The sequence below is a fragment of the Panthera tigris genome, chromosome B1 (assembly GCF_018350195.1).
Source record: "Panthera tigris isolate Pti1 chromosome B1, P.tigris_Pti1_mat1.1, whole genome shotgun sequence".
Lineage (NCBI taxonomy): Eukaryota > Metazoa > Chordata > Mammalia > Carnivora > Felidae > Panthera > Panthera tigris.
In genome coordinates, this window is record NC_056663.1 from 14958147 (window position 1) to 14971828 (window position 13682).

The window sequence follows — 13682 nt, forward strand, 5'->3', positions numbered from 1 at the left end:
GCTGTCCTACAATAAGCAACAACGTGGATGAGCCTTGAGGACACTATGCTAAGTCAAATAAGCTAGTCATAGAAGGATGAATACTGCAGGATTCTACTTACTATATCTAAAACAGGCAAATTCATAAGGGCAAAAAAATAGAATGATGTCTGCCAGGGACTCGGGGGACAGGAGAAAATGGGGAGTTGCTAATCAATGAAATGTATGAAATTTTAGTTTTGCAAGATGAGTAAGTTCTAAAGATCTGATGGACAACATTGTGCCTCTGGATAACAAAACCACATTGTACGCTTAAAAATCTGTGTTAAGAAGATAGATCTCATGGTAAATATTCTCACCAAAAAAAAAAAAAATTGTCTCCTAAAAAGAGTATATTAACAGTGTATGTACCTAACAACAGAGCTTCAAAGTACATGAGACAAAATAGAACCGAAAAGAGAAATGGGTGATTATAGTTGGTTGGGGACTTCAGCATGGCTCTTGCGGTAATTGATAGAATAAGTAAGTGGAAACCCAGTAAGAATGTAGAAAAACTGAACAATACCATTAACCAACTAGATCCAAATGACATTTATAAAGCATTCCTCCTCAAAATAGCAGAATAGACGTTCCTTTGAAATCCTTAGAGATCATTCACAAAGATAGATGATATCCTGAAACATAAAACATATCTAAAAGCAGTTAAAAGAGTTGAAATAGTTCAAAGTGTGTTATTTTACCGTAATGGAATTTAGCTAGAAATCAACAACAGACAGGTAACTGATAAATCCCCAAATGCTAGGAAATTAAAGAGCTGCTTCTAAGTAATCCATGGATCAAAGAGGAAGTCTCAGGAAAAGTAGAAAGTATTTTGAGGTGAGCAAAAATGAAAATACAACATACCACAATTCATATGAAGCAGACAAAGCGGGGCTTAGAGGGAAATATATAGATTAAGTGCTTAGGTTAGAAAAGAAGAAAAGATCTGTAATGAACAATCTAAGCTTTCACCTGAAGGAGCTAGAAAGAGGAGAGCCAAATAAATCCAAAGCAAGCAGAAGGAAAGAAAAACAATAAAGTGTAGATGTCAAGGAATTTCAAAACAAAATTAATAGAGCCAATGAAGTCAGAAACTGGTGTTTCAAAAAAAAAAAGCAATGAAACTGATAAATCTCTAGCCAAATTGACCAGGAAATAAGATGCAAATTGTCAATATTAGGAGTGAAAGAAGCCAAATCACTACAGATCTCACAGACATTAAAAAGTAGGTGAATACCACAAACAAGTCTGTGTACATAAATTCAACAATTTAGAGGAAATGGACCAAATTCTAGAAAAAACATCCTATCAGGACTCACTCAAGAAGTAGATTACCTGAACCATTCTGTCTCCTTTAAACACATTTTTAAACTCATAGTTAAAATTTCACTGCCCAAAACCCAAAACCCAAATCGCCAGGTCCAGATAGTTTTCTACCAAACACTTAGGGAAGAAATGCCACTAATTTCACATGAAAATAGAAGAGGGGGCAGGACTTCCCAACTCACTTTATGAAACCAGCATTATCCTGCTGCCAAAACCAGACACATTACAATAAAATTATAGGCCAATGTACCTCATAAACATAGATGCAGAAATCCTCCCCCAGATATTAGCAAATTGAATGTAGTAATATATAGGAAGAATAATAAACCATTTCCAAGTGGGGATTAGACCTGGAATGCAGTGCTAATTCAGCATTTGAAAATCAGTCACTGTAATCCACCATATTAACAAGCCAACGAAGAAAAGAATGACATCATAATGTCAATTGATTCAGAAAAAGCAATTGTCAAAATTCAACATACATTCGTGATAAAAGCTCTTCATCTGGGAATAGAAGGCAACTTCCTTAACCTGACACAGAACATCTACAAAACTGTGCTGCTGGCATCTTATTTAATAGAGAAGGACTGAACACTTTCCCCTTAACACTGGGGCTAAGACTAGGATGTCCATTCTCACTGTTCCTATTCAACATCATGCTAGAATTCCTAAAAAAAAATTCCTAAGGAAAAAGAAACTAAAAGGCTTACAAGTTGTAATAAAACCATTCTTATTTGCAGACAACATGCTTGACCATGTAGAAACATCTCAAGAAATCTATGAAAAGGCTCCCAGGCTACGTTGTTCATTGGATTGCACAACTGCATAATCAATCTGGGAAGTAGTCTAGCAGTTTCTTATAAAGGTAAACACACTCTTACCATGTGACCCGCCATCCCATTCCTCCTTCATGCAACAATATGGACATATCAGTTGTTTCCAGGCATTAGGAGTATATAAGGATCAGGATGAAAGAGTTTTTTTGAGGGGGTGATGGAACTGCTCTGTGTCTGACTCATCGTGATGATTACCCAAATCTACATATGTGTTAAAACCCGTAGATCTTGAACATATTAAGAAACTCCTTGATTTTGGTATGTTAATTAGAAAAAATTGCATCTAAAAAGTTACCAGTTTTCATGGTAAAAGTGAATGGTACCCGATAGTCTTGTCATTGCTCATTGATAAACTAGATGAGATCCCTATTGTCCAGTAGAACGTTCTGAGATGATGGAAGTGTTCTATTTATGCTGCGCGAAATGTGGTGAACACCAGCCCCCCTGTTAGCTAATGAGCACTTGAAATCGAGCTAAAATGTCAATTTATTTCATTCAAATTAACTTAAAAAAAAAAACCCACACATGGCTAGTAGCTATTGTATTGGACAGAGCGAATATAGATGGTTGTATAATCACCGTGATCCCAGACAGCAAAGAAATCCTAATTATTTTTATCCATCCATTAGAGAGGGATAAAAGACAATATGACTGGTTTGTATTTCTTGACTCCAGGATTTTCTGATTTTGTCCCCCTAGTTCCGTAAATTCTTTATTTGTTAACAAAAAGGTAGACTGTGACTTCCGCGAGATGACTCACAGAGGATGACACTGAGGTTTGGACTCACGTCAGCCAAAGAAGTTAGTAGATAAGTTCAAGTGTGTGATAATGAATACATACAGGAAGCCCAAGCCCAAATAATGTTGTTGTCTTTCTGCCAATAACCAGTGCCTGTGTCAGGTGCTGAAAACACTGTTTGCAACCCCTGTCGTGAGTACTGAAAACACAGTCCAAATCCTGTTTTCACCCTAGTTAGTTGGAACGGTGTAGACATTAGAGTCAGTACAGGGTTTATGCAAGTGTCGGGAAAGCAGCACATTGAAGGGACTGCCGTTCCCCTGAAGTGTGTGTTAGATTAGCGGCTTCCCCCTTCCAACAGGGTTCTGTTGGAACCTGTAAGAAGTAGGAACCCAACCCAGGCCTGCTGAGTTCAGCTCTGTGATGGAAATGTTTGGCCGGTGTTTCTTTACACTCCGTCTGGACTTAGTTTGCAGTAATTTTTCCCCCTCTTATTCATCGTTTTCTTGGGGACGTAGTGTGATACCTCCTTTTCATGTGTGTTTACTTTTCATTCTTTCGTTAATTGGAAGCACCTTGAGGTCAGAGGTTAGTTCTATAGATATGTCTCCTTTTAAAAAATATGGCAGCCTTTGCAACATTTTCTGTCTCTCTCTCTCTCTCTGTCTCTCTCTCTCTCTTTTTCTCCTGATTCCATCTTAGAAGGAATGCAACCCACAGAAAGAATAACTTGGCCATAAAGAAATAAGCCAGTGATCAAGTAATTCAGTTTCTCAGCTCTTTGACCTTCTAACTAACTCCAGCTAAAAGAGCTCTCGGGCTCTCCAACGGTATGTCTTTAAAGCTGCAGAGGGACTGATGATAACTTTGAAAACGAATTGGGAAGTACCACTTTCTGGTGTATTTTCAGATGTAGTTGTTGCTTCTCAAATTGGGGGCGTGTTTGCCTCCAGGGACTGAGGCCTACACTGCAGGTTTATACAACCTCAGGACAAACGTGGATGGGCTTCCTGGAGCTGGTTCCCTCGTGGATTTTGGAAAGCAATGTTGAGTGATCTTCAGTGGAAACATTTTTTTTTAAGCTTTTACTATTAAGGCAAAAAGTGATATATTACAGAGTGTATTATATGGCTCGCATGAATTTCAGGGAGACTTCCAAACAGAATCTTTTTCCTGGCAGACTGCGGACTTCTTTGGGCACACCATTCCTGTCGTCTGCAGATGAAGATACAGAGTACCCAAAAAAAAAAAAGAAAAAGAAAAAAAAAAGAAAGAAAGAAAAAGAAAAAAGAAAAAAAAGAGAGAAGAAAATACTGAGCACCGCTGTCTGAGGTGTAGTCAGGTGAATTTTTGCCCAGTGGTTTGGAAATGAATAGTCCACAAATCCAGATGCTTAGTAATAAAATATATCACCTCATTTCCCCATGTTTTCCCGTAGTTTTCTTGACATTTACTATCAAAACATCAAATTTAAAATCTGTCTTTTACCTATAAACTCACCAGCTCTCCGTTTTTCTCACCTCACTTTTATCTTTTCCTTCCTTGTCTTCTTTGGACATCGATTAGAAGAAGTGAGGGCAGAAAAATAATGCATACCACAATAAAGTATGGAAAATTGGACATCTGCCTACTTAATTTATAGTCTGGTACTGAAAATGCATCCAGAAAGGTCCTACAGTTTAATATTCTTTTAATAAGTTTTACAGGGTGTTGCAGAGTTGTGAGGAGATGTCTGCACTGAGAATCAGGACGTCTGTGGGGGCTAGTTGTGGCTTTGTGACTAACTCTCTTTAACCTTGGGGAAGTCATTTCTCCCATTTGGAACCTAGGATTATCCTCAGTCAGATGAGTTTCAGTGCCTTGCCCAGCTCTAAAATGTCATTATTCTGTTTTCCTAATCCCACGAAGGATGATCTAATCCAAAGACTTTGGAGGATTTCAGTAAGTAACATAGAATAACCTTATTCTTGGCTCTGTGGTCTTTTTGGTGCTCTCTAATGCTTGTAGGGATACCAAGTATTTGTTCTTTAAATATTTAGTTTCCTTGCCTATACCTTGCTGCATTGAGTCCAACCATAATTGCAATGGTTTCTTCCACCATAATAATAATGAACTTACCTTGGTCAACCCTGGGCTGTAAAGCCCCTTGAAAACTTTGGAACTTTCTCTTTCTGAAACCACCATTGAATTTTAAATTTGTAGCTTTGATCAGCTTTTGTGCAACTAGGAAAGCCTGGTCTGTTATTGGTGCCCAAGGATTTTTCTTTAGAGGATTTCTCCTCTTCCCTTTATTTCTCAATTTGAACTAATATTCCACCCTGGGCATTACTCCAGATGTCAGACTATCACCAGAGTGCAGGCTTTTGGACAGTTTCTCGGCAAGTCGTATTAGGTGTACATGATGCTTCTAGAAATGCATTGCGGATAGTACTCTAATATTTCATGCTGGACATTTTGAACAGTCCCTTTGTGAAACAGAAAAGCATCTCACATCTCTGCGCTTGTCTCTGTCCCTTGTTCAGGCACTCTTTGCATCTTGTTGGGGCTCACACAATAGGCTCTTCCCTTGTGTCAGTAATTCATTATCTTCTCTCTTTGGATGCATCCTATACCCTGTTGCCACAGTAACATAAACCTTCAGCATAAATAGCATCACCCCCTGTGAGAACCTGTAATGCCTTTCTCCTACACTTTCCTGCTCTTCAAAATCTTATCTCAGCTTGACTGCTCTGGTTTTATCTCTACCCATCTCCTTCATGTATCCTGCCATGCTAGCCAAGCAAGGTCGGCCACCAGTCACTCTCTGAGACAGCTTGTACTGTCCAACCCACGTGGTCTGTAAGCACCCGGCTTTGCTGCCTGGAAAGACATCCCCGCCATGTTTCTTCTTCCCGCTTTGCTTACCCAACTTCGGGGCCCACCTCAACTGCTTCCTTCCTGAAGCACTACCCTGTTCCCACCACGCTTCCTTACCACCTGTCCCTTACATCAGAAATTGCCATCTTTATTTGGTCTCACAATACTCTTCCTCTCTTTGCCTTGAACATCTCAGATGTTGGCACAAAACCGTGAGGAGAGATGCTGTAACTTCTTCACGTTTATTCTGACCTCAGCAACAAGCTGTGTCTTACATGTTGCATTTAATAAACGTCTGTTGACTTGAATGACACTGAATTAGGGTAGGTTTGGTATAATATTGCTGCAGACGAGGATTTTTATCTCCCCTGTTGGTACATTCTTGCAAACCAGAGAGAGTGTTGGCATCACAGACTTCTGGGTGGCGTCGGGGGCCAGAGAAACCCCCCAGGGGAAGCAGCATCTGGCCATACTGTCAACATGTCATCCCTCTAATGGACTGCCATAAGCGTATAAATACTTGTTTTTGGAGGATGAGTTCATGCAAGGGTAGTGCTTCTTGGGAGGAGACTTACTAATTGCTATAACAGATGCCAAGGGGAATTCATTGCAAATATAAGGTGGGTCATTTTCTAATCCTTTAGAGTCTATTCTTAATCTGACCTTGAGCCACCCGTTTTGCTTCCTCTTCGTCTGTGTTGCAGTAGGAACCCCGTGCCCCACCTCATGCTTCCCACCTCCCCCCATCAGCACCTCCACACCTGGGCTCATACTTCCTCTCTCCAGGCCATTCATTCATTCATTCATTCATCCGTTCATTCATTCAGCACCTATTTATTTCGTGCCTTCCATTGGCTGGGCACTTTTTCAGGAATACATCTGTAAACATAAGGCATGCAAAAGCCCCTCCCTCCAAGGAGCTCATGTTCTAAAACGTGGTATCCCCTTTCTCTGTCTCCCACCCGTCCGGATTTTAGGACAAACTTGCCTTGGCCTTCGAGCCATCCCTGACTGCTTCGGCCAGCTACTTTACTCCAGAGTTCTCAGAGGCACCTGTCACCCGTTCCTCCTCTTGGACAGACACTGTCTTGTATTTTTTGCACTTCTTCTGTGTGGATGTCTTATCTCTTCAAGTGTTTTATAGGCTTCTTGTGAGTAGAAACCATGTCACCTGTTCATAAAAAGGTGTGTGTACCACTGTGTATATCCTACGTTACGTACACTATTCACACATGCTCAAATCTCCATCCTTACCATAGACTTTGCAGCTCAGTACCCAATAAATATTTTTAACCGATTTAAGATACTTACTGCTGTCCTTTATCAAGTACAGCAGCTCTAAGGCTGTAAAATCCTGCGTGACTGTGTCACTGGGTGGTGCTACGATGTCCTCTTTTGCCAAGGAACCAGTCAAGTGCCAGGCACAACCTCTGCCCACGCCTCATCAACTGATCAAATCACCTCTGCGACAGTCTGTGTGATGTTTGTAAATCTTTACCGTAACACCAAAGCTGTTATTAAAAGCAGCAAGAGGCAGCGGCGGGGGGGGGGGAGGGGAGGAGGACGAGGACTGCTCATAATGCTTCTCTTGAGTTTCTCTCCCCATCAGAGACTGGTACCTAAACCATCAGAGTGCCTTTCTCGCCTTTATTTCTGAGTTAACGCTAATGGTTGTCCATCATAAAACTCACTGTGCTATTAGTAGGATGGCAAAATGAGCTTAAGGTGATCAGTCACCCTCCTTTGCATGATCATTTAGGAACCATCTGCCAGCAGAGGCCAAGGCTGGAAGCAGCCCATCAGGGGGTGCAGAACTGGTCAAGGCAACTGCTAGGAAGGGGACCCCCCCTGAGGCCCCCACTGGCCTCATGTGCTAATGAAGTGAATTGCCATCAGTTTAAATGTAAAAATTCAGGCATGGGTTTTTAAAGAATTTGGTTACCAATGGTTATTTTATTATAATAGTTGAGGGGCCTTATATGTGGTGTTTTTTTTATTGTTTATTTTTGAAACAGAGGGCACAGCGGGGGAGGGGCAGATAGGCAGAGGGGGTGGGGGAGGGAGGCAGAGAATCCGAAGCGGGCTCCACGCCGACAGCAGAGAGGATGCGGGGCTAGAACTCACAAACTGTGAGGTCATGACCTGAGCCGAAGTCGGATGCTCAACCGACTGAGCCACCCAAGCGTGCCAGGGTGATACAATGCACAGGCTCTGGGGCTTGTTCTGCAGGTTCAAATCCTGCTTCTGCCGCTTAGCAACTGTGGGAACTTGAGAAAGAGTGAATCTCTTTTTAAAACGGGGATAATAATGGGAAGCCTGGGTGGCTCAATCGTTTAAGCATCAACTCTCCATCTCTGCTCAGGTCGTGATCTCACAGTTTGTGAGTTCAAGCCCCACACTGGGCTCTGTGCTTATAGCATGGGGCCTACTTGGAATTCTCTCTCCCCCTCTCTGCCCCCACCCCACTCGTGCTCTCTCTCTCTCTCTGTTAAAATAAATAAATAAACTTTAAAAAATGGGGACGATAATAGTACTTACTTTACTGGGTAAAGTGGAAAGCTGGGTTCTTGAAAAGCTTAGGTGAGTTTCTAATACTGGGTCCTTGGAAAGCTTAGGTGAGTTTCTAATATGGTCATTGGAGGCCCATGTATAGGTGGAAACATACATATTCAGATGTTAGAAATTTCGAATACCTTTTGATTTGTAATTTTCCATCCTTTTTCTTTGGGTATTTTTTTTTTCTTTATCCGTTTATTCAACCTTTTCTATATCATAGAGGAAATCTGAATTTTTAGCTATCAGGAGGTGGTCCAGTGACCCAGAGCTTCCTCAGAGGCTCTTACATTGCCAGAGCTAAAGATACTCTATTTAGAGCTTCATTTTTCATACATTTATTCTATAGCTACATCACTGCACGCTTACAGTGCAGTGCTTTACGAGGCATACTTTTTAACCTTGTAGTGATCAGACTGTGCCTGACAGGAACGAGCTGGAGAAGGCAGATTTGGCGGATTTATAACTAACGACACAACCACACCCAGAAGGAGTCAAGTCAAGGTGAGCCGTCCTGGCAGGAGGCCCCGGTGCTGGGCCACAGTCTCAGTCTGTGTCACGGATGAGAGTCTAGGTGGCATTCTAAATGAGAGGAAGCAGGGGCGCCTGGGTGGCTCAGCGGGTTAAGCGTCCGACTTCAGCTCAGGTCCTGATCTCACGGCTCGTGAGTTTGAGCCCCGCATCGGGCCCTGCACTGACAGCTCAGAGCCTGGAGCCTGCTTCGGATTCTGTGTCTCCCTCTCTCTGCCCCTCCCCCACTTGCACTCTGTCTCTCTCTCTCTCTCAAAAATAAATAAACGTTAAAAAAAATTTTTTTAATGAGAGGAAGTAATACATCAGGAAGGAAAATCAAAACTAAACCATTTCTGATGAAAATGCATAGGGCATCATGGATGAGGGTTTTTTTCAAGTGTATAAATGAGACCTGATTTAATAGCAGTTAATGTGAAGAAGTCCTCTGGGGGTTGACCATCTGACTCAGCCAAAAGCCTACTGTATAGTCTCAGGCCACGTGAATATAGAGTCCAGAACAAGGGAGGTAACGGTGAGAACACAACTAGAGTGTATTTGGTTCTTTGTACGTTTTTTGTTAAGTTTATCTATTTATTTTGAGAGAGAGAGCAAGAGAGCATTCAAGCCGGGGCAGCGGGGGGAGAGGCAGAGAGAGAGGGAGAGAGAGAGAAAATCCCAAGCAGCCTCTGTGCTGTCAGTGCAGAGCCTAACACAGGGCTTGAGTTCACGAAACCGTGAGATCGTGACAGGAACTGAAACCGAGAGCCAGGTGCTTAACCCACTGAGCCACCCAGGCATCCTGGTTCTTTGTACAACATTTCAAGAGGGAAGTTGATACGCCAGAGCAGAAGCAAAGGAGGGAAACCACAAGAGCAGAGGATTTGGAAAGTGTCAGATGGTTGAGGGATCTGAAGAAACTATTTAATAATGTCAAGACCATGTATCAGTCAGTCAATCAATGAGCATGTAGTGTGTATGGTTACGAAGTGTCCCAAACTGTAGGCGACTAGAGAAGAGATCATTTGGAATGTAGGGATGGGATTTTTATTTGTAGATACCGAGTGACTGGTCAGGCAGAAGAGGGTTATAAGTTTTTTATTTTCCGAGGGCAGAATGGGAATCCCTCCGTGGGGTCATAGGACTCAGTTCCTGGAGGGAGGGCCTTCCCCAGGGGGGTATGCCCAGGCTGGGATGAGACCCCGGCTCCTGGGGGAGGAGGAGGTCGCGGGAGACAGGCTACATCACAAAAGTTACAAGAAGAAAGGATTCTGGCAGGATTGTAGCCGAGGGACCGTCCGAACTCAGCAATCTGGCATAGTCTCACTGAGAGATTCAGTGCATGTTTGTTCTCCCAGCTCTGGTTGTGCCCTGTAATTTATATTCAGGGAAGGCTAGTTGCTGTATTTGTGAGGATGTGGGGAACATACTGTACATGCATCCCCTGCTACCCAAATCTCTTTGGTTTCTTGTATCGGATGATTTACTGATACCTGGTTCTTGAGTGCAGAGAGTGAGAGGTGCCTGCTTTGGTGTCCTTCCTTTTGGGGCAGTTTGGACGGCATCCTTCCTAGGAGCACAGAATTCACTTCTTCCCTAATTATTCTTTTCCTCGCAGGCTCCATTTCTCTGCGGTTTTAGTGCTGACTGCTGATGTCCCCTATCTTCCTTTCCTCCCTCCCCAACTCCCACCCCCCTTCCCTCTCGAGATGTTTATATGTTGTTTCGTGTACTCTAAATAGAGATGAAGCGTTTCCTCTCTGGCTCTGATGAAATAGGGCCCCGTGCTGTGTATGTGTGTCTATAAATACAACCACGTACACGTGCATATGCATGAGTTAGTTGGTGCAGGGCTCACACACAGTGCAGCGAAAAAGACGTTTTCACACAACTATGTAATTGATTTTTTTTTTTTTTTGGCCTTACTGGTCTGAGACACAGAAAATTAAAAAAAAAAAAAAAAGAAAAGAAAAGAAAAAGCAGAGGAAGCCACGATGTAAAAACCACCACCACCAACAACCACCCTGTGAATCCTAGCGCTCTGTGCAGTTTCAGCTGTGTGGCGAGCCCAGGAGAAGCTCACGCTGGAATGAGTTCCTGACATAGTGACCTCATTCCCAACACCGCCTCTCCGGGGCGGCGGCGGGGGCTGCGGGAGCTGTGGCCGCGGGTGCCACAAGCCTGTGGGCTGTGCCGGCAACGAGGAGACCCAGGCGTGCGAGGGCTTGTGCGGCGCCTGGAATTTATGACAAATAGCTCACTGCAGCTAAACTTTGATCCAGTGTTACAGTCGAGCCGCCTGTTACACACAGGAGGGAGATCCGTCCTGCATCACAATGAAAAGCCAGCCTTAGAGAGAGAGAGAGAGAGAGAGAGAGAGGGAGGGAGAGGGAGAGGGAGAGGGAATGTGTCAGGTTTATAATTACAGACTGGTGAGTATATGACGCTAGATCAATTTCAATGTGTGTGTGTGTGTGTGTGTGTGTGTGTGTGTTCGTTCTTCAAGCATCCGGAGGTACGTGCCCTTTTTTGCTGTTTTAATGATGCAAAGATCTGAGTTGGCGCTAACGCGTGGGAGGGGACCCGGGTCCCTTGGAAGGAGGACGCACCCCCTCGCAGCCCCAGGCCCGGGGTGCGTTCCCAGCCCAGAGTCTCCGCGCTGCACAGACAAAGGAGCCAGCGCAGACAACCAGAGGAGGCTGTAGCTTTTCTTGGAGCGATGACTCATTTCGGTTCACAAAGGATTCTGGGCAGGGTAGTGAGAAGTCAGGTTGGCTGATCCGTCCCTATGACTTCACTTTGCAGAGAACAAGGCAGAAGAGGAGTGATACTGCAGATTCCCGAGGCACTGCAGTGCGATACTGGCTCGGTGCGAGTGGCTGTGATGTATGAGATAGGCACGGGACAGACCCCAGCTGTCCCATGCAAATAGGAGGAAAGACTGGTAAAGAGGATCTGTTTGTTTGTTGGTTTTTTCTTCTAAAATCGTTACCAGCAAAGTACATTCACAGAGCCTTTTTAAAGGTGCTTCTTGCCAGCTTTTGAACCGAACTTGAACCAGTGTGTCGAGCCCCGAATTGTAAGAAGAGCTGAGAGTTCTGGAAAACTCAGTTTTTAAAAGTAGACCTCCGAAGGTAAAGTACCAGATTCCTGTTATGTTCCACGTGCCCTCAGTAGCCAATCTGAAATGCTCATATTTAGGATATTATTACTCGAAGGTTTACTCTTTCTTCTTATTCCAGATTCTAGGACGTCCGTTTCTGTCACTGGCTCCTCCTTGTTGTGCCTGGATGCAGTCCCCTAGCATGCACCAGGCTTTAGCGTCAAAGCTACCTGGGGCATGGAGCCAGTCCAGAAAGGGTCAGGTACGTTTTCCCTGCTTTTCTTTCAAGACGTGTTGTGTGCGAAGCCATATGGTAAGATGTCGACGCCCGCTTTGAGAAGAGTACACTGTCCCCTGAAAGGCGGTCTCGCCTCAGTCTTAGGCAGCAGACATGCCCCGTGGTAGGCTGATGCCACCTCAGCAGCATGATTCATCCTAAGTCACATCAGAGCTGAAAAGTCAGACAGCTGTAGGATTTGCGAACAGGAGATAATTAAACCGCTTCAGATTTCCATCCGCTGTAGTATCTCTTCTACTCTTCCGGTGGGGGCATTCTACAAATACTGTTTGAAATGTCTTCTTCTCCATTAATATAGTCCCCGAAATTTGGCGTGTTATTTGGCCTGTTAACCTACATGTAGCGCACTGAAATCCAAGAGAGCCTGATTTATACGCTCAGGGACTGTTTCCAACACTAACATCAGATTGAGGTTGCTATTAACCACTAAGGAAGCAAGCGTGTTTCTTCCTCGTCTGCTTTAGGATTCAAATGATTACATAGCTGTTTTCTTACAACATCCATGGGCTTTTCACACAGAAGCTTTTTTTTTCTTTAAATAGTGAGATGGCAAAATGTGGTCCTCAGAAGTCCATTACATGCTACGTTTCCAAAGTGAAACTTGGCAAATCCGAAAGCGTGGCTTTAACTATCTCGTCGGATTCATAGGTTTAGCACTCTTTTTTATTAAAGATGTTTCGAGAGCACCAAATCCCTGATGTCGTTTGTACTCATAATGAGAACATTTTAAAATGCAAACTCTGCATTGGGTAGGCTCCTTGAACCCCTCTTCTTCTCTTTGCTTTCATATCCATCGCCCTCGCTCACTCTTCCACGGAGGGGCAGAAAGCATGCTTCCTTTCTACACGGTTAAAGAGGTCTCTTCTTTGTGCACAGTGCTGTGCATCTTCAAAGCAAAGTCGAGCATGTTGAGTCAGTATTAAAAGATGCTTGGGGGGCGCCTGGGTGGCTCAGTCGGTTAAGCGTCCGACTTCAGCTCAGGTCACGACCTCGCGGTCCGTGAGTTCGAGCCCCGCGTCGGGCTCTGGGCTGATGGCTCAGAGCCTGGAGCCTGCTTCCGATTCTGTGTCTCCCTCTCTCTCTGCCCCTCCCCCGTTCATGCTCTGTCTCTCTCTGTCTCAAAAATAAACGTTAAAAAAAAAAAAGTTTAAAAAAAAAAAGATGCTTGGTGACACCGTAGTATATTGAGAATATACAGTAATTATATAAGGTCCCCACACCCATCATTTCGATTCATCCTTAAAGACCCTATTCAAAGTCTCCCTCTTGCGTAAAGCCTTCCCTAATTTCTCCAACAGAAGGTCATTTCTTAATGCTATTATAGAATTCCTACTTCTGTCTGTGGATAGATGAATGTAATTATATATGAGTAAATTCCTATTATTGAGTTAATTTGCTAGCCATTCATGTATTTTCTTGTATCTCTTCTAAGGATGTTGTAAA

General features: G+C 43.5%; 1 protein-coding gene across 11 annotated transcripts in view; it reads left to right on the top strand.

The window, feature by feature from the left end:
• Positions 1 to 13682, top strand: part of STOX2 (storkhead box 2) — a 110042-nt gene that overhangs the window by 68199 nt on the left and 28161 nt on the right. Inside the window, exons 2-5 of one of the 11 annotated variants that reach the window (XM_042982948.1) lie at positions 8737 to 8832; positions 11644 to 11782; positions 11863 to 11972; positions 12081 to 12203. The exons of 7 other annotated variants lie outside the window; for them this stretch is intronic. In XM_042982948.1, coding sequence (XP_042838882.1) covers positions 12179 to 12203 — 25 coding nt within the window. In that variant the 5' untranslated portion in view covers positions 8737 to 8832; positions 11644 to 11782; positions 11863 to 11972; positions 12081 to 12178. Of the gene's footprint in view, positions 1 to 8736; positions 8833 to 11643; positions 11973 to 12079; positions 12204 to 13682 lie in introns of those variants that run through there. 3 more of the 11 variants (XM_042982947.1, XM_042982953.1, XM_007078565.3) reach the window with 3 other exon arrangements.